At 37.3% G+C, this 22317-nt stretch overlaps 1 protein-coding gene and 1 pseudogene across 1 annotated transcript; both read right to left on the bottom strand.

Moving 5' to 3' along the window:
- Positions 1 to 801: 801 nt before the first annotated feature.
- LOC116150446 (porimin-like) lies at positions 802 to 1642 on the bottom strand. The gene is given in 3 exon segments (XM_031444479.2): positions 802 to 1222; positions 1225 to 1304; positions 1359 to 1642. Coding segments are annotated over 3 exon segments (603 nt in total). The 3' UTR covers positions 802 to 983.
- Positions 1643 to 2088: 446 nt separating this feature from the next.
- Positions 2089 to 3564, bottom strand: LOC105105896 (tubulin beta-3 chain-like; annotated as a pseudogene).
- Between the last annotated feature and the right edge of the window lie 18753 nt (positions 3565 to 22317).

The raw sequence follows: 22317 nt of genomic DNA, 5'->3' as shown, positions 1-22317 counted from the left end.
GCTTTGGAAACCATCTAAGGGTCTTCTTCTTTTTTTTTTTTTTTTAAGTTAGGTGTGTTTACACTACATTAATCATTTCTAGGTACTGAAAGCAGCTCTACATCTCTGAAAAATATTCACTAAATATAAAATTAACAGCTGAAAATGAAATAAAGCAGTTTCCAGTGGTGACAGTATTCTCACAGTAGCACATAATCTATTATTTAATACTAACAGCTAAGTCTTTAAAACATTATCAGGTTAATCATTTCAATTTACTGAAATTACAGAGAGAAAAAAGTAATTATTATCAACTGCCATTGAAAACTCAAAAGATGGTCTTAAAAATGCAGGATTTCTGATGGCTTTCTGACAGGCCAAGCCTAGGTATTTCCAGTTTTGATTTTTTTTTTTTTTTTTTTGGTGGGGGAGGGTGTGTGTTTTGTTTCTAAACCAAATAACTAAGCTTTAAACTTATGAAACATTGATGTTTTCTGAAGAAGAGACACCTAAGCTAAAGTTACACTTAAGATTTGGTTTATTTGTATAAATTCTGCTATGTGACTTTAGTAATTAGGATAAACTCAGCTCTTATGAGTGTGAGCAACAAAAATGGCACCGTCCTGAGTGCGGTGACAAGCTCCTTACTCGTGTGACCAGATGGCATCCTGCCCTTCGGTGACAATGTCTTCTAATTACTGGCCCTGTGCAACTAATGCCGCAAAACAATGGGACAGGCCTTGTCCTGCTGTATATTTTCTAAAAGTGATTCTAACCACTGCATTAACTGTACGGTCCATATGTTCATTAAAAAACCCCAAACCAAACCCTTTTTACTTTCAGCAATCATGAGGAATCTTTACATATTTATATAATACATTGTACATTATATGCATGGCCTGTTTATGCTATTTTCAAGAAGAGAATCCTGTTTTAAACTAATAATAAACCAAAACCAATTGGGCTGCTTCAGTCTTTCTTCTTTCCGTTGGTGCTCGGAACCCTTAAATGATGGCGTCATGTTCATCAATGGTTCTATACCGAATGCCTCTTCTTGAATAATACACTTTGCATCCAATGTAAAGAAAAGATAGAACTCCCAGTGTTAATACAATGCCACCAACAAAACTGCCAGTATCGAAGCTGGATGCCTTGTTTTCCTCAGAATTAGTAGTTGCTGTGATTGTTACAGGTGAAGAAACAGATGTCACTGAACTATCGTGGGCTGTGGTCACTGTGGATGCGAAGCACTTGTTATCTTGGTTGTAGACCCTGCAGTGGTAGAAGTCGTGTTTGTTGAGATCACTGGTGGTGTCGTTTTAGACGTTATTGTGGGTTTCAAGGTGGTGGTTGTGTTCTTTGAAGAAATTGGAATTGATGATTTTGCTGTGGGTTTCAAGGTGGTGGCTGTTATGTTCTTTGAGGAAACTAGAGTTGTTGCTGATGGTTTCATGGGCAAGGTGGAAGACTTATTTGTATGGCTGAGAGACACCTGTGGGGTACTCCCTGTTCGGGCAGCATTAGAGTCTTCTGGAGGCATAGACTTCTTTGTGCCTGGAGATCCGTCCAGGTCCCTGCTGTCGGCGACCATCTTCAGCAACGCTGTCACCAGCACTGCCCCCAGGGCCAGTGCAGCCAAGAAGCCTCGTGAGCCAACTCCCATTGTTCCGAGGGCAGGGCACGGAGGCCTCGTGGGTTCCCAGCCCAGGTGGCGGCTCTGCGCATGCCTCCCGTTCATTTATTAATTCTAACAGTTTTGTGGATTCTTTAGGATTTTCTATATTTAACATCATGTCATCCATGACTAGAGATAATTTTACTTCTTCAACTCCAATCTGGATATCTTTTGTTTTCCTGACAGCAATAAATTTATTAAGTATCACCCCAAAATATAAACACAAACCAGTCGAAAGAAAAAAGCCGTAAAACTTCAGGCCTGGAGCTGACAATAAAGCAGAGAGACAAACAGGTCACACAGAAATGGAAATAATCTATGGCAGAAGACTGAGCCAAGTGGACTCACGCAGGGCGGGGATGCTGTAAATACTGAAGGACAAAAACTCGGGAGCCCTAGGGTGACGTAACTGGACCTGGTGGAGGTGAGGGTGGGGGGTGGGGGGTGTCAGTGGCTTCATGGCTCTGGGGACAGACCTCTTGGTCCTGGCCATAGCCACGTCCCACCCCTCCAGCTGCTTCACCTGGGGCCCTGGGCCTCGGATTCTTCCTCATCGTCTTCATACATCTTGCCCTCTTCCTCGGCCGTGGCGTCCTGGTACTGCTGGTACTCGGACACCAGGTCGGTCATGTTGCTCTCCGCCCCGTGAACTCCATCTCATCCATGCCTTCGCCCTTCCTCGCCAGTGCAGGAAGGCCTTGTGCCGGAACATGGCCGTGAACTGCTCAGAGATGCACTTGAACAGCTCCTGGATGGCCGTGCTGTTACCAGTGAAGGTGGAGGACATCCTGAGCCCGCGGGGCGGGATGTCGCACACAGCCACCTTCTCGTTGTTGGGGATCCACTCCACGAAGTAGCTGCTGTTCTTGCTCTGGATGGCCAGCATCTGTTCGTCGACCTCCTTCATGGACATGCACCCTAGGAAGATGGTGGCCACGGTCAGGTAGTGGCCATGGCATGGGTCGCAGGTGGCCATCGTGTTCTTGGTGTCGAACATCTGCTGGGTGAGCTTGGGCACCATCAGTGCCCGGTACTGCTGGCTGCCCCAGGCTGTAAGCAGGGCGAAGCCGGGCATGAAGAAGTGCAGGCGGGGGAAAGGCACCATGTTCATGCCAGCTTGTGCAGGTCGGCATTGAGCTGGATGGGGAAGCAGAGGGAGGTGGTGACGCCACTCATGGTGGCTGACACCAGGTGGTTGAGGTCCCCATAGGTGGGGGTAGCCAGCTTGAGGGTGCAGAAGCAGATGTCATACAGTGCCTCATTGTCGATGCAGTAGGTCTCGTCCATGTTCTCCACCAGCTGGTGGATGGACAGCGTGGTGTTGTAGGGCTCCACCACTGTGTCTGACACCTTGGGCGAGGGCACCATGCTGAAGGTGTTCATGATGCAGTCAGGGTACTCCTCGCAGACCTTGCTGATGAGCAGTGTGCCCATGCCTGAGCCTGTGCCCCAACCCAGTGAGTGGGTCAGCTGGAAGCCCTGCAGGCAGTTGCAATTCTCACACTCTTTCCGCACCATGTCCAGGACCGAGTCCTCCAGCTCGGCACCCTCTGTGTAGTGGCCCTTGGCCCAGTTGTTGCCAGCCCCACTTTGACCAAAGATGAAGTTGTCAGGCCTGAAGAGGTGCCTGAAGGCTCCAGACTGAACAAGGTCCATGGTTTCCGGCTCCAGGTCCACCAGGATGGCCCAAGGCACATACTTGTGAGAAGAGGCTTCATTGTAGTAGACGCTGATGCGCTCCAGCTGCAGGTCCAAGTCCCCCACGTAGCTGCCACTGAGGTCTATGCCATGCTCATCACTGATGACCACCCAGAACTTGGCCCCGATCTAGTTGCCGCACTGGCCGGCCTGGATGTGCACGATCTCCCTCATGCTCGGTGCGTGTGGTGGGCGGCTGCGGGACGCGCGTGGACTGGGCGGGACTGGCTGCGGAGCCAATCTGGATATCTTTTATTTCTTTTCCTTGTCTAATTTCCCTGTATAGACCTTGAATCATCTTGTTGAATAGATGTTGTGAGAGTACATTCCTGTCTTGTTTCTGATCTCAGGGGAAAAATATTTAGCCCTTCACCATTAAGTATGTTAGTTGTGAGTTTGTTATTGATGCCTATTCCTAATTTGTCAACAGTTGTTTTCATGAAATGATTAAATTTTCTATTTCTGTATCTTCTTAGATGATAATTTGTTGGTAATTTATTCTATTAATATGGTGTAGTAAAATAACTGAATTTTGGACATTAAGCCAACCTTACATTTCTGGGATAAACTCCAATAGTTCATGGTGTGTAATTCTTGTTATGTGATGCTAGATTCTGTTGAGGAGTTTTTCATCTGTATTCATAAGGAATACTGGCTTAAAGTTTTCTTGTATTGTTTATGTCTGGGTTTAGTGCCATGGTAATACTTGCATTATAGAGTTAGTTGGGAAGTATTCTGTATTCTTGTATTTTTTGGAATAGTTTGTGAAAATTAATATTAATTTCTTATGTATTTTGTAGGGCTCACCAGTTAGCCACCTGTGCCTAAGATTTTCTTTATTGGAATTTTTATATTAATAGTTCAATCTCTTTACTTGTTATAGATCTGTACAAATTTTCTATTTCTTCTTGAGTCAATTTTACTAGTTTGTATCTTTCTAGGAATTCTTCCAGTTCATCGAGATTATCTAGTTTATTGACATAAAATTGTTTTGATGATATTTTTCTAAATTTTAATTTTTTTTAATTGAAGTATAGTTGATTTACAATGTGTTGGTTTCTGATATTCAGCATAGTGATTCAGTTATACATATATGTATATTCTTTTCCATATTCTTTTTCATTATAGGCTGTTACAAGATATTGAATACAGTTCCCTGTGCTATACAGTAGGACTTTGTTGTTTATCTATTTTACATGTAGTAGTTTATATCTGTTAATCCTAAACACCTAATGTATCTATTTCCTCTTGCCCTTTGGTTACCGTAAGTTTGTTTTCTATATCTGTGAGTCTGTTTCTGTTTTGTAAGTAAGTTCATTTGTATATTTTAGATTCCACATATAAATGATAAATATATGATATTTATCTTTCTCTGTCTGACTTACTTCACTTAGTATAATCTTTAGGTCCATCTATGTTTCTGCAAATGGGATTATTTTATTCTCTTTTATGGCTGAGGAGTATTCCACTGTGTGTGTGTGTGTACGTGTAATACCAAATCTTTTTTATCCATTCTCCTGAAACTTAGACTTCTTCTGTCCTTGTCTTGGCTATTATAAATAGTGCTGCTATGAACATTGGGGTGCATGTCTCTTTTCTAATTAAACTTTATGTCTTTTTTGAATATATGCCTGGGGTGGGATTCCCAGATCATATGGTAATTCTATTTTTAGTATTTTTAGGAACCTCCATACTGTTTTCCATAGTGGCTGCACCAAATTATACTCCCACCAACAGTGCAGAAGGGTTCTCTTTTCTCCATACCCTCTCCAGCATTTATTGTTTGTGGACTTAATAATGATGGCCATTTTAACTAATGTGAGGTGATACCTCATTGTAGTTTTGATGTGCATTTCTCTGATAATTAGTGATATTGCAGCTCATCTTCTTAAGTATACTATTTCTTAAACTCTAGGCATTAATATATGAAAGCAAACCAAAATCAATTAACATCATTTTTGGCTTTTAATGAATGAAAATAAACACATTCTAGGAAGTTATACATTAGAATATTTAATTAAATATTTAAATATTTAATTTAAGAAAGAAGTAAACTCTTCCTTACTCCAGTCTAAAAGTTTAACTCATTTTCTGCATCAGAAGTAACATTCATTTCCTTCCAGGGACACACTCACTTTCTAGAGTGTGATCTACATTGTGGTTTCATAATGACAAATCCTTTATGAATATATTGGAATCTGGACTATTTGACCCTATCATGAGGTGTGGAGGGGAATGGATAGAGGAATAAAAAAGCCATAATGTAAAGGAGCGTATGTCATATAATGCAGGGACACTTTTGTAGATTTTGAGTACACTATTATGTGTAATTTGGTCATAGAGTAACTCAGAACCACTTTCTGCAATAAATGTGGAAGACTCATGTACTAAGCAGAGAAAAATTTTGGTTCTGCTTCTGGCTATACAAGGAATTGTGTTGTCTTGAATGAATCAGCTGATGGGTGCCTGTCTCAGTTCCTTTTGCGATAAAATGAAGAGGACAGACGAGATGACTTAATAAAAGTTTCTTCTAAAATTTTGCACTATATTTTAATGTGGAGAAATCACTCTTACCAAAAATGGGTAATTAAAAAGTCAGAGTTAGAGTTCTTCTGAGGAATCAGTATGAGGATAGGGGGAATAATAGAGAATTTAGAAATATTTTCCCCAAATAAGAAAGGCATTTAAATTCTGTTTTATGGAGGGTAGATTCAGAGAGTTGGTTGTAAGAAGTACTTGAAACTTCCTCTGCTCTACCCTTTCCTTCTGGGAACACTACTGCTAAACCATTCCAGTCAGGCTACTGCCTAATCACTTAGAGGACTTTTAGGAATAGAGAGTGCAAGATTTTTTTTTTAATCAAATAGTGTCTTGAAAAAAATATGACTATTGTTTTAGTTTCACCATTATGGTCTGTTACTTATATAAGCAAGAATTTTCAAATGTGTGGTTAGTGTAGTGAGAGTTTTACAAAACCAGGTGGCTTGTTTCTCTCTGTCATAGGTTTAAAGATCAGTGAAACCTTGAAAGATAGGAAAACCTATGAACAACAATCTTTCCCTGCTTGTAAAAATCAGACAGCAAATCTCCAAAAAGCAAGATAACACTAGAGGTTTATGACATTATTGGCTTTTTAGAAATATCTACCCACATTAAAACCAATCTTCTATACCTTCTTTTCTCTACATTTATAGAATTTTTATAGTGACATTTGAAGTGCAGAATGAGCTTCTGCAAGACCTTAAATCATCACAGAGCAAATGAAATATGGAACTGCACTACTTACTATGCTAATTAATGAAACAAACCATCCTATGTTGGAAACATCTTCAAAGTTAAGGACTGAAATAAAGTCTTTCTTATAATTGTTCTAGAAACTCAATTAACTGAAGCATATTATGTTCTGAGAATTCTATGCTACTGTTTTCTGCCTAGCTGTCCTCCAAAGTATTTGAGTTAAACTTGTCAGGCCATTAATGTTCTGCTATTCCTTTTCCCCTGTGTCTCACAGTCTTTTAAACTTTCCTGTCATTTGGTATCCCCTGTGTGTCTCTAAAACAGCAACTCAAGTACCCTGCCAATTTTTTAAGTACACACACTTATGAATGTCGTAAAATGAGTATCATCAAGCTCTGGTTTGAGAGCATCATTTATGTATGCCCCTCTGTGGCACTGCCACCAACAACAAAGGAACCCTTCCAAGGAGGAAAAAAAACCCCCAAAGCATGAACTTACCCAATCACACTAAGTGGCACAAAAGAGCAGACAGAGCAATTAATTTTTTGGCCCATGACAATCTGCTTATTTCTTCACACATAAAAGTTATTACTCTTTTCTAAAGCAACATTCCTACAAAGCTATTGACCATAAAATTACCCATAAAAAGCTGTTCAGAAACTAAATAATTAAAATTGCCTTTGGTCACAACTGAATTACATACGTAAAGATGATATGTTAATATTTTCCAACTTTGGATTCGCCTTAGACTTGAAAACTTAGCCTAAAATGAACTTGCTGAAAGTGATGTAATTAAACAGCACTTGCATCTTTCAACGGCGTTGTTTTATTTCTAATAATAGAATATTTTAAAAATTCAGCATTTTAATCTAATGTATGTATTAATTGTTGTATTACTGTATAACAGCCTCAAACGTTTACTTTTATTTGTTTTATTTAGATTTTCTGCTTATTTTTGCTCTACTCCAATTTTGCCCTTTGCTTACTATATTTTAATAGAAGAAGCATGCAAGGATGCTATACAGATAAATGCATAGTTGTCCAGTTAGCATTTAATCTCTTTTTAGATAAATGCAAATATTGCTGCTGATGGCATTGGACTCTTGTCTAGTAATCATTCGGGAAACTTCCTCATCTATTTTTCAAGCTGCGTCCATTACAATCAGTCACTGAAAATTGTGATCTAGAATATTCGTTCTTGATGAAAACAATAGAATTAAGCCACAGACAGGGCTTTGGAAAATTGCTTTCATATTCAAGCAGGGCTACATATACACAGACACCTTGTTGACGATTTTACTGCCTTGAGAAAATGTATTGCTACTGCCACAAGCCTGTCTTTTGGCACTTTATCACTTACAAGTGATGATAAAATTGCAGCAAAGAGACTTCTTTTTAATCTTATAGGTCACTGCTTGTAGTCTGGACTCTCTACCCTTTTGTCCTCTTATTTGGGCTAGATAAGGTGGAAAATTCCCTTTAGTTGTCTCTAAATTTCATTTAAATGGTATGAAACACAGACTTTGTCTTCTGATCTTCAAGTCGTCAAATCTTTTAATATATCAACTTTGTTTCTTCATATTTTAAACTTAATTTTTAGAAAGAGTTCTGAAGGAGTTTGAAATGGTTTTTATGAAACTAAATGACTGGGTATATTTTGAAGTGTTCAAATACTTTTACAAATCATAAATATAAGAGATAATCTATTTGCCATCATATTTGCCTGACTATAAAATAATTTTGTTACTGAGTTTCTTTTCATTATTATAACCATCAGTTTTTACTAAGTCCTCAAATAAGCCTATACAGATATCCAATCTAGCAACACATAGTTGCCAAAAAAACAGATATTTCTGATTAAATTTTTCTAATCATTGAATCCTTGTATAAGACAAAGTGAAGCAAATGAGGAAGAAAATTTCAAAAAATCTATTTTGAGCTAATTTATTTCTCTTGTTCTCTGATTTCTGAACTTTCTCAAAGGTTTTCCTTAGGGAATCCATCTACATATAAAGCCATCAATGTATAGAGTCATGGCTTATTTCTTCACCACAGATTGCATGTGTTATTTTAACAATCTCCCAGTAATGAAGGCTTTGTCAATGCACTCAGTCTAATAGAAGAGTATTTTATATTATATAAAGGAGAAACTTTACCCCTAAGGCAGCATTTTATTTCTACTAAAATACCAAGGATGCAATTCAGAATGTCTTTCAAGTGATTTCAAACAGTTTACAAAGGTAATTTTTGTCTGACTTAAATATGCTCTCTGGCCTGCTAGCCTTATTTTATAGATGGATAAACCAACAAAAAGTAAAGTTGGCAACTTTTTATATGTTTGTTAAGTCAGGATATAATGTTTAGAGAGCAAAAACAGTCAGAGGAGGAAGTCTTACTAAAATGCTATGAATGACAGCTTCCATTTATTGAGAATCTACTATGGCAGGCACCATTCTGGGCGTATTACACACATTACCTCTAGCACTGCCTGCCGTCTGGGAAAGTGTGCATTATTACACTTATTTAACATGAGAAAAGTGATGTATAGGGGAGTTGAGTGTTTAGCTGTGAAGGATAGAACCCAGCTTTGAGTAATGTTTTATTCACCACTAAAAATGATCTGAACAAACCAGACTGTACTTTATTGTACTAACAGGGGCTTGATAAAGAAGTAGAACTAGTAAGAACTCAAAGGGACAATGACATTGGGCTTCAGTCCTTTTCACCACACTCTCTGCAGGGCTGTCACTGGCTTTCAGTTTCTAGATTTGCAGTTTAGTTCTCTGTCTACAAGATGCATTTAGATTATCACACACAAGATCATCTTCTAAACATGTCTTCTGATAACTGAAAACACATCAGAGTTTGTTGAAGGGGCAGTACTTGATTTTTTCTCATTAGTTTTTGTCTCATCTTGAGCACAGGCACATATCTTAAGAGGTTGTCTAGGTAGGCATGTTTTCTTGCATTGTGGATATGGTTATATACACTTGCATTTGTAGAATGACACCCACTCTTTGCCTCTTATCATGGGCTGCTCTGTGCAAACATCTTTGTTAAATGGTTTATAGACTAGAATATAAATAAATGGCATATGACTCAAGAGTTACTCCCCCTTTTTCCTCCTAACATCACTGTGAAGTTTTGCCTGATAAATCAGAAAAGAGAAGACTACTTTCTACTGCCCCAACCCTATCTAAAAATGCAACTCTCACAAGTATACTTAGAGATAAAGACAAGCAGATCCACTCTTAGCCTCTGAGTGTGCTTTTAAAATACAATTGTTCTTGTAAAGTCTGTCTAAGGTGATAAGGAAAAACCATGGCTAAATTTTAAGTGTTATTTTTAAAGAATTTTAAAAAATTGAGGTCTAATTTACATATAACATATTAGTTTCAGATATAAAATATTCAGGTGTAAAACTAAATCATTATTCAAGGTTTGTAAACATTGCAAAATGATCCCCATAATGAGTCTAGTTAACATCACCTTACGTAGTTACAAGTTTTTTCTATCTTGTGATGAGAACATTTAAGATCTACTGTTGGCAACTTTCAAATATGTAGACCAGAATTATTAACTACAGTCACCATGGCATACATTACATCTTCATGACGTTTATTTTTACTGGAAGTTTGTCCCCTTTGACCCCCTCAACCCCTTTCTCCCAGTGCCCCCATCCTCCTGCCTCTGGTAATCACAATCTGTGTATCTAAACCATGACTCTTTTTTTTCTATGTACTTTTCAAAGCAACTTTATTGAGTTATAACTGACACTCAATAAACTGCACATATTAAAATCTGATGAATTTAACATATACATATAATCACCAAACCATCACCACAGTTATAATAACAAACACGTTCAAGAACTAAAGTTTTTTTTAACATTTTTTATTGTTATACTCATTTTACAATGTTGTGTCAAATTCCAGTGTAGAGCACGATTTTTCAGTTATACATGAACATACATACATTCATTGTCACATTTTTTTTCACTGTGAGCTACCACAAGAATATATATCCTTGTATATATTTCCCTGTGCTATACAGTATAATCCTGTTTATCTATTCTGCATATGCCTGTCAGTATCTACAAATTTCGAACTCCCAGTCTGTCCTTTCCCACCCACCTCCCCCCGGCAACCACAAGTTTGTATTCTATGTGTATCAGTCTGTTTCTCTTTTGTATTTATGTTTTTTATTTTTTTAGATTCTATACATAAGTGATCTCATATGGTATTTTTCTTTCTCTTTCTGGTTTACTTCACTTAGAATGACATTCTGCAGGGACATCCATGTTGCTGCAAATGGTGTTATGTTGTCATTTTTTATTGCTGAACAGTATTCTATTGTATAAATATACCACTGCTTCTTTATCCAGTCATCTGTTGATGGACATTTATGCTGTTTCCATGTCTTGGCTATTGTAAATAGTACTGCTATGAGCATTGGGGTGCAGGTGTCATTTTGAAGTAGGGTTCCTTCTGGATATATGCCCAGGAGCAGGATTACTGGGTCATATGGTAAGTCTATTCCTAGTCTTTTGAGGAATCTCCATAATGTTTTCCACAGTGGCTGCATCAAACTGCATTCCCACCAGCAGTGTAGGAGGATTCCCGTTTCTCCACAGCCTCTCCAGCATCTGTCATTTGTGGATTTTTGACTGATGGCCATTCTGGCTGGTGTGAGGTGATACCTCATTGTAGTTTTGATTTGCATTTCTCTGATAGTGATATTGAGCATTTTTTTCATGTGCTTATTGACCATTTGTAATTCTTCCTTGGAGAATTGCTTGTTTAGGTCTCCTGCCCATTTTTGGATTGGGTTGTTTGTTTTTTTCTTATTAAGTTGTATGAGCTGCTTATATATTCTGGAGATCAAGCCTTTGTCAGTTTCATCATTTGCAAAACTTTTCTCCCATTCTGTAGGTTGTCGTTTTGTTTTACTTATGGTTTCCTTTGCTGTGCAGAAGCTTGTAAGTTTCATTAGGTCCCATTTCTTTATTCTTGCTTTTATTTCTATTGCTTGGGTAGAATGCCCTAGGAAAACATTTTTGAGATGTATGTGAGATAATGTTTTGCCTATATTTTCTTCTAGGAGGTTTATTGTATTTTGTCTTATGTTTAAGTCTTTGATTCATTTTGAGTTTATTTTTATGTATGGTGTAAGGGAGTGTTCTAGCTTCACTGATTTACATACTGCTAGCAAAAAAGAGAATTACAGAATATTACTAATGAACATAGATGCAAAAATCCTTACCAAAATTTTAGCAAATAGAGTCCAACAAAACATAAAAAAGATTATACATCCTGATCAAGTGGGGTTCATCCCAGGGACACAAGGGTGTTTCAACTTACACAAATCAATCAATGTAATACATCACATCAACAAGAGAAAGGACAAAAACCACATGATTATCTCAATAGATGCAGAAAAAGCATTTGATAAAATTCAACACCATTTAGGATTAAAAAGTCTCACCAAAGTGGGTATAGAGGGAACATATCTCAACATAATAAAAGTTATATATGACAAACCTACAGCCAGCATAGTACTCAATGGTGAAAAACTCAAAAGCTTCCCACTAAAACATGGGACAAGACAATGCTGCCCACTATCACCACTCCTATTCAACATAGTCTTGGAAGTCCTAGACACAGCAATCAGGCAAGAAAGAAAATGAAAGGGATCCAAGTTGGAAAAGAAGAGGTAAAAGTGTCACTATATGCCGATGACATGATACTATATATAGAAAACCCTAAAAGGTCCACACGAAAACTACTAGAAGTAATCCAAGAATTCAGCACGGTAGCAGGTTACAAGATTAATGTTCAAAAATCAGCTGCATTTCTTTACACTAATGATGAATCAACAGGAAAAGAAAGTAAAGAAACAATCCCCTTTAGAATAGCACCTAAAGTAATAAAATACCTAAGAGTAAATCTAACCAAGGAGGTGAAAGTCTTATACACGGAAAACTATAAACCATTGATGAAGGAAATTAAAGAAGACTTAAAAAAATGGAAAGATATCCCATGTTCCTGGATTGGAAGAATCAATATTGTTAAAATGGTCATTCTGCCCAAGGCAATCTACAGATTTAATGCAATCCCTATCAAATTACCCACGACATATTTCACAGAACTAGAACAAATCATAATAAAATTTATATGGAACCACAAAAGACCTAGAATTGCCAAAGCATTATTGAAGAAAAAGAATGGGAGGCTGGAGGAACAACTCTCCCAGACTTCAGACAATACTATAGAGCTACAGTAATCAAAACAGCATAGCATTAGTACAAAAAGAGACATATTGACCAATGGAATAGAATAGAAAGCCCAGAAATGAACCCACAAACTTTTGGTCAACTAATCTTCTATAAAGGAGGCAAGAATATACAATGGAATAAAGACAGTCTCTTTAGCAAATGGTATTGGGAAAACTAAACCATGACTCTTTAATATAACTTTGTGCAGGGCATAGAACTGAACTCTGAATTTAATATCACTGAAAGACATTAGTCAATATTTATGCCAGGAGATCGCTAGAACCCCCACCTCTCGTGGTTTCTGTTTGTAGACATAGGTTTTAAGCTCACAGCTTTATTCTAGACAGAGTGCCTGCAATGCTACCTCAGAATTTTACCTCCTCCAAAGCTGCTTTAAAATCACAAAATTACTTATAAATTCTGAATAACTTTGTTTCTACTGTGAATCAAAATCTTAATTTTGTTTCTGGCAGCTTTTTAAAAGTTTTCTCTGTAATTATAAAAAATGTCTGTATGTGTGACCAGAAATTGTTTAATAGTGAGTGTTTAAAGATTTTAACATAGGAGTAATCAGGTCATTTGTAAAAATATCACAGCCTGTGACTTACTAGAGAAAGCTTTTGCTTCATGTAAATGTTGAAATACTCTTAGAATTTCATTAAGAAAATGAATACTTCCTGAAGGAAATACAGCAAAAAATTTTAAATCAGGATTTTCTTGCTGAAACTTTGCTTGAAGACAAATTATCATTATGTTGGGAGAGACAAGAGAAAGCTGGTGCTCAGAGGCCTCAGCTGGTGGCATAGCTTCATAATTTTACCAGAAACTAAGGTTCATCTCTTTAGACTTGCAGGTCTAAAAATTGGATTTCATTAGTAAGATCAAAGAAGGTTTGATTCACAGTGGGTTTATATTATACAAGGCTTACACAAATCAGAAAGTCAATTTATTAATTTGAATGTGGGAGTTCCATTGATGGGGTATATATATCTCTTAATGACATCACCACTTTTCCCAATATAAATGTTCCTGGGAAGCTAAGCAGAAAATTCCTTGGTGATCAAAGATTACTGAAAACCTCCAGTAATGTTTCCTGGTGAGAGTTTATGGAGACATGCTTTCTACATCGAGGATACTATCTATCTCATACAGGAATACTTGCACACCTCAGACTCTCACCTCTACCATGGTAGACAGAAGGGCCATTTATGGCATGGTAAGTGGCAGCAGAGTGCTACTACTATTATTGTTATTGTTGTTGTTGTTGTTGGTGGTGGTGGTGGTGGTGATGGTGGTGATGGGTTTCTGAATGTATGCTCTAATTGTTTTCTTTCTCATCTCTATGCTCAGGCTGTATGATTCTGGTTCTTCCTGTTGTCAAATTGTTGCCTTCAGCATTTCCAACTTTAATTTATTGTTTCTAATTTGCTAAAGATATGGAAAACAAATATACAAAGCAGTTAAAATCATGCCTAAAGTTAGTGCTAGGTGCTGAGAGTAAAGGCTTAAAGAGTTCTTCCAAGAGCAGAGAGCTCTTAAAATTTGGTCTATATGTTATCTGTCTTGGTTATTCAAGTATACATATTACTTTCTGATTGCTGCTGTTTTCTAGATAACTGAAGTTATTGGATGAATGATGTCTGTGTCTCTGAGGTGTTGCTGCATTGTTATTATACAAGGTCTGTCCTGATTCAACGGCCTCAGTAGGATCTGTCAGGTTAAGCTATGTAATAAGTGGGTCTCTATTAAAAGAAAGGGGACATTACATTTTCTTTAGGAATGTCACACAAAAGGGAATGGTTCTAATAGTCCTGTAACTTGGTTCAGACCTGAGACTACAGTCATTTTAACTTCAAGTTATAGCTTTCACCTAGAGAAGAAATATACTACCCATTTTGAAGTATCTTAAAATACTGAAAAATGTCCATCAGTCAGGATCCTAAAAATATTTATGATTTCTATCCTTTGGAAACCTTTGCCATAATTGTGTGCTACTATTTTAAATACAGTAGTTTTAGTAGTCAAGTTGCTATTGGCTCCCCCCAGCCCCACCTGAGGTCAACGCTAAGCTTTTATACTTCCTCATAAAACTTTATCATATAATCAGCATAAGGTCAGGAGAAGTTGAATCTAGTAATGAAATAGTTCTGAGGAGATGACTTATTTTATCCCAATTCCTGTATTTTATAGATCTTTCATATTCATAGGATGATTCAGAAAGTTTTCTGTTGAACAACATTGAAGACATCTATGGAATATTTCTTTCCTACCTCTTGTGATAAGAACATAATTCATTTTCATTTTTCCAATAAGAGGTATTTTTTAAAATCAGAATATAATTTCTAACAAATTCCTTTGGTGATAATATATCTATTTAGTCATGTCAGTGATTCGTAAATAAATGATTTTATCTTATTCCTTAAGTCATCTGAGAAGTTTGCTCTTCTTTTAAATTAAATTTACTTTTAAAGTATATTCTATGATGTAATTCTTGAACAGATCTTCTGGGTCAATTCAATGTTTTGTTTTCTAGAGGTAAGTGTGAACAATGTAATGTAAGTAATGTGTTTCAGAGAAATCCTATAAATTATGGTCAAAACAGGATTTCATTTAACCTTGAAACTACTTTTGACTGTATCATTTAAAGTATCCTAGAAATATCATCCCTGCTTTGCTCCAAACCACCATCATACTGTAAAGCCATTTGCATTTATCTTTAGAAATTTCTTAGCATCGCACAAAATAATTAAGAATATTAAGTTTTCAATTAAAAATTAATGCATAAGTTTGTTTATATTCTATGTCTATGAGTCTGTTTCTGTTCTTTTTTTTTTTTTAGATTCCACATATGAGTGATCTCTGTATAGCACAGGGAAATATACACAAGATCTTATGGTAGCTCACAGTGAAAAAAAATGTGACAGTGAATATATGTATGTTCATGTATAACTGAAAAATTGTGCTCTACACTGGAATTTGACACAACATTGTAAAATGACTGTAACTCAATTAAAAAATGTTTAAAAAATTAATGCATAAATCCATTTACATATCTTAATCATACGCTAATTTTTCTTATAAAAATAAATGCAAACACTTGTAAAAAAATACATGTGGCATTAAAATACACCAAGCCAAGACTTTAAAACCCCAAGGCTCTTTAAATCCCACAATGTCTCAGTGTTTGATGGATATATTGATAGTAGAAGAAGTCTTAGTTTGAAACTTTTTTGCATTACTAGAGGATGATTTATTTGCTTTTTCACCAAGGAAAGAAACATTAGACTTGCACTTGAATGTTATCTAATGTGAGCAAATGTGAGCATTTGAAGTTTTTGCTTTGAAGCTGAAAAACAAGTACACTTGAATGCTAGAGGCTAAGGAATGAGAAAAAAAAAAAACTAGAGAAATGACTTGGAGAAATGTAATATGATCTGTATCTTAGTGCATGTGGCATTGCTTAGAGATATCTATTCTCCTTATCTGTCTTTCTAATCTAGTGTTCCCTTTTTCCCTTTAATAATACTAAATCTTGATTTTTTTTTCCTCATGTGTTTCTTTTATTATTCTTTACTGTTTATAGAGATATAGATCAGAGCATCCAAGGATCCAATTTAAAAAAAAAACAAGCAAGCAAAAATGCTGGAAGATAAAGACAGCTATGGGTGTTAGGACCCCAAAGCTCATAATCAGATTTCATTTGCTCTGACTATTGAGATGGTGCACAGGATGGAAATGGAGTGCTCATCTACTTATATGCTGCTGTTTCAACAAAGTTCTTGAAAACCTTTCTGTCCAAAAATACCATAATTACACTTAAAAGGCAAAGAGAAAACCATGAATACTATTCGCAATATTTACAACAGGAAAAGCCTTTTTAGTAACTAAACATCAAATAGTGAAAACAATAAAACAATGGTAACAACATGAACTGCCCCTGATAGAAAATACTTGTAACAGCTCTGTGTTGAAATAGTGAAAGATTGATACCAACAGAAAAGCCTCAAGATAGGGGAGTGTTCAATGATTAATGGAAGAGTGATATACTGGGATATTATGCAAACATTCAAATAAGGATTTAGAAATATATCCACTATTTTATAATCATATTATGATCAACAGGTTCTGACCATGAAAATATTCCCATTCCAACCTAAATCAAATGCATCTGCTAAGAGCAAAAGAGCATTGAGTCAGAAATGAAAACCCCTGCATCTCTGAGAAGACTTCAGGCTAAGAAAGACCATTAAAAGTAAGCTAATTACCACCTATTACATGTCATCTAAACTTGGGAAGATTGCACTTCCCTGACTCCTTAGAGTTAGGATTTGTTAAGTGACTTATTTGAGCCAATCATGTAGGAACAGAAGAAGTGATGTCACTTTTAGGAAAAAGCTCTCTGACCCAGTGTGATATTGCTATACCTTGTTCTTTCCCTCTACTCTGGTGATATTCCACAAAGTGACTGCTCCATTTGCCTCAAGAAGTCTGAAATGAAAGCAGAACAGTGCAAGCCCACAGCTGATCCAAGGTGTATATATATGAGAAGGAAATATTTGTGATTTTAAGTCACTGCAATTTGGGGGCTGCATGTTACTGCTGCAGAACCCAGCCTATGCTGGCTCATACAATCTGCTTCTAAAGCAATAAACTTAGTGTCTACCAGGATATACCCATCTAGTTTTTAACCTGGCTCTACTGCTAAATAGCTATTATCTTGGGCAAATTTTCTAAACAGAATTATAATTTTCAGATTCCTTATTTATATAAAATAAAGATATTAATAATACTTCACAGGGCTATTATAATGTGTAAATGAAACAATGGTTAGCATATTACTGGGCATGTAGTAAACTAACATTAGACATTAGATATTACTATTACTATCATAATGAGGACTATGAAGGAACATGCCCCACTTCTGATAGAAAGGAGTTGGTGGAAGCATATGGGGTGGGGAGGGGCATAATCTATTAGATGTCTGAAGCTAAACCTTAAGGCACAACTATTTGTTTCCATGATAAGATCAGACTCCATTCATCACTTTCTCTTAGAACAAGTAACTAGAGAGGGCCTAGCACTAGCCAAGTCGCTATCCAAAAAGACAAAGAGCTTATCTTCAATCTAGGTCAACCCAAAGTAGAGAATCTGGACAGTATTTTAGCTTGGCAGCATTGAAGGAAAATAGGAAACAAAAATGAGTGCTACCATTCTCCTTTACCTTCATCTTTGTCCAATAACCAGTAAATAGGGTTATTTCCCTTTTTAAAATCAATATATTGCTAGAAGTGTTCACATCCTTTTTCCTATGCGAGTGGCTTGGAGGACAATTGTACAAGGCACCTTCTCTGAAGTCTAGCTTGCTCAGATAAGACTTCTGGATCAGCACTAACACCATGCCACAGATTGTTCCCAATGTATCATTGATCCTCATTATTTGCAGATTCTTCATTTGTGAATTCACCTGCTCACTAAAATTTATTTGTAATCCCCAAATCATATGTAATGCTTTTGCAGCCATCCATGGTTAATTGCAGGGTGGTTACAAAGTTGAGTTGTCTGATGTGCTTACTGCCAGCTGAGGTTGAACGTGGCTTCTTGTTTCAGCCCTCATACTGTCAAAAAATGTCCTTTTCATGGTCTGTTTAGTGCTATATTTTTTGCATTTTTCCTTTTTGGTGACAACTTTGCTGTTGAAAATGGCCTCCAAATGTAGTGCTAAAGTGCTATCTAGTGTTTCAAAGCATGAAAACACTGTAGTACGCTTACAGAAAAGGTGTGGTATGCTTACAGATAAGCTTCACTGAGGCATGAGTTACGGTGCTTTTGGCTATGAGCTAAAAGATAATTAAAAATATCCACTAAAATACAGAATACAAATGAAAAATACATAAATACTTATAAACCAAGGTTATATACTGATGGGTTGATGAAAATGCCATGATCAGAGGCTCACAGGAACCTAACCTGCATTTCCACTAAGATCAGTGGTTCAGTAATCATTAGTTTAGTATTTGCAGGGACTTTACAGGAAGACTGACTACCGCCAAAAATAAGAATTGACTGTAGCTTCTTTCAAGGTCCTGTTAAATTACTTGCTAAGGCACATAAAAAGGTGAAAACGGCAATACAAAGTGGAATTAAGGCTAACAAGTAACTATTTTCTAGGGACTGGTAGGAATTTCCATGAACTACATACAGGGTGGAGAGAACTAGATTTGAGTCTTCACTGAACATAGGTCAAATCTTTTCATGCCCAGTCAATATTCTTACTCTGCCCATTAACATAGGGAGCTCCAAGAGCTGGTTGAGTGAGGATGATTGGAAGGATGCTTGATGGAGTAGCAAGTTGTAGGTAATGTATTTATGCTTTTCAGGTTCCTTAAGTATTTGGTCCCATAAATATCACTTCCATTAAAATGGAAATGTTGCTGAGTACACTCAGACCTGAGCTTGGTAGATGGTGAGAGCTCACACTTTCTGTACAACTCAATTTGCATAGACACCAGGTATCTCTCAGGCAGCAATTGAGTTTCTAACAGAGCTCAGTCACAAGCATTAGCTGCTCCTCCAAAAGATGGTAGTTACACAGTGAAGAGGTCTTGTTTTTCTCTCAAATTCAGTAGCTCCCATTATAATTGGGGCTTACTATAGCACACCACTGCACCTGGTATGGTACTTAGAGATCAAATGTTCTAAGGTATTCTGAGTCATGGGACTGAGCAGCAGACCAGCTAATAGCATAGCCTGGATTGCCTAGAAAGCATTCCCTTTTGAAGAGCCAAATGGATCAAAGAAGGTCTCCCAGGAAAGATGTTTTACCTTCAAAATCCAAAGTTCCCCAGCACATGGTGAGTAAGGAGTTCAAGATGGCCACATGGCTCTTTTCCTTGGAGGTAAATTGCTACATGCTCCACTGGATCTCCAGCAAGTTTACTCAGGTTGTAGCTTCCAATCCTATGTATGTTACAGGTAGACATTCAGCATGCTTGTCATTTCTCCAGAGGTAACTGGTACAATGACATACATTTAGTGGAACAGGATGATATCCAGTGAGAGCATGAGGTGGACACTGGCAGGGGTAAGGCGCACCACAGAGTCTTTTTGCGTTTGGAGTGGTCACTTCCAGTCCACTAGCACCAAAACACTTACCAGCTAACACATGGTAAGACTGTTTCCATCCTGCTCCTCAGTTGTTTACTTCACTCACAACAAGGAACTCAAAGTATCCACATTTCCCTTGTTATCTGATATGTCTGTACATCCTCTAATCTGACCCCACCTCTGTCCATTCCCAACATTCAAAACCCTTTCACCGTGCCCTCTGGAATTCACAGTCTATTGCCAGCAAAATGCTGTACATCCTCAAACTCCTTTCTGAATGTTTCCTTTATGGTGTCACTTTAAATGAAACGTGGCTGTTCTCCAAGATGCTGTTTCTCCACCATCCTCAGAAGGCGGGTGTTTTCTCTCTTACCTTCCTTGCACCACTGGGCCTCCTTGCTCTTCTCAAATCATTCTCCTTCCATACCCCATAATTACTCATTCTCATCATTTTTGAACTCATGCCATAATCTAAGTTCATACCACACAGCAAACCTTTCTTGCTTTAGCCATTTATAGAATTCTAGGATTCTCCTCTCATTTCTCTAAGATTTTAGCCTATGGATCCTTGTTACTGTTTCTAATACTACTCCTATAATGATTCATAGTGAGTTTTATATATAAATAGATGGTCATTTGAATACCCTGACCCCTCAGTTTCTGATCTCCTTTATGTGCATGACTTTGTTGTCCCCAACAGGCCTCATAGACATGCCCTAGACTTTATAGTTACCAATAACTTCACAGCCTTTGCAATCTCAGTTTCAAGGGTCACTGTTGGACCACCTTTCATTTTGCAGTCATATTCTTCAGTTCCCTATGTCCAACCATCCTTTGGCCCCTTTGGGTCCTACAACTCATTGGCCTTACTAACTCTTCAATGTCTCTCAACCCTTTTCTTTCTTACCCAGCTTAGATTCCATCCATGGTCCATCATTATAACTCCATTGCTTACACCCTCAGCTACCATGTTCCTCCCACCACCTCATCCCAATGCCCTTAATAGTAAAGCCTCAACTCTTGTTAAATTCATACTTGGCCCATTCAAGGCCTATACCTGTGCTGCTGAACCTGTCTGGAGAAGAGCACCCAGCCATGTTAATGGGACCACTGACCTCAAATGATGCCTGGAAATGCTATGTCCATTTGTGTGCTCTTTTGCTCTCTCTTTCACTCTCCTGATCATTTTACACTTAATCATCTCTTCTCAAACCTACAGCACCCCCTTGGCAATCCTCACTTTTTCAGCTGATCTTGCTTCCACAAGCTCCCATCCTGCCTTACCACCTATTTCCATGAATTAACTGCATTCCTACCTAAAGCCAACATCTCTACTTGTTTCTGGATCCTATTCCCTTTTGTCTACTCAAAGACATCACAACAATGACCTCCTCTCTCTCCCTTAAAAAAAAAAAAAAAAAAAGAGAGAAGCTTCCTGTGCTTCCATATGCCTCATGGCAAATGCCCATTTTTCTGTTTCCCTTTGCCACAAAACTCCAAGGAAGAGTTGAATCTCCTTGCTGTCTTCACTTTCTGTCTTCTTATGTCTTTGGATATTGGTTGGAAAATCCTCCAAGAATAGAATTCAATTACAGGAAAAGGGAAAATAGATGAGGGAAAAAGGAGACAAACAGACAAAGCACCTGCAAGTCACACTTTCACCAGGTCCCTGTCTCTTTAAATACATCTTAACAAATAACCAGCTTCCTCCCTTGCCCACATCTTCCTTTTCTCATTTCTTACCATTGAGAGAATCCTTATGTCAGCGCCTGAGTCAGAGCTTTAAGGCTACTGACCTAAACCTTTCTCCTGGACAAAACCAGAAGTAGACTCCTCAAGCGGACAATAAATCCCACGTAACATATTTCTCTAAGCTTCTGTGTCCTTTTGGTCATGCAGAAAATTATAAAATCATACAAATTCAGCTTGGGAAGAACAACTATTTACCCTACAAAATTAATCAAGCATAGGACAGGAATGAAAGTACACATTGTTCTCCAATTTATTTTTGAGATTTTTGGATTGAACGGCTAGCTTCAAAGGACTATCAGAAGTAAATGGGTAGTTCAGCAGGTTGTGTTTTAAAATTAAAATTGGCTAACAAATATTTTGCCAAGGCTATCTTTGGGTGTTTAAATACTTTCAATGTTTAAGTTGCATAGATTGTGCTGGTGGATGCATTCTCTACACAGCATGCATTTTTATGTGCATTTCAGTTACAGCTAGATATCTAAGTAAATGTCTAAGTTTCCTGAATTGAAAACACTTCTACATTATTTCTAAAATTCTACAGGCTTAACCTAATATGGTTTGCAAATTACTTTTGTAAATGAATTATGTATCATCTCTA

This window comes from Camelus dromedarius, chromosome 26, assembly GCF_036321535.1.
Source record: "Camelus dromedarius isolate mCamDro1 chromosome 26, mCamDro1.pat, whole genome shotgun sequence".
Classification (NCBI taxonomy): Eukaryota; Metazoa; Chordata; class Mammalia; order Artiodactyla; family Camelidae; genus Camelus; species Camelus dromedarius.
This window is presented reverse-complemented; position numbering and strand designations above follow the sequence as displayed.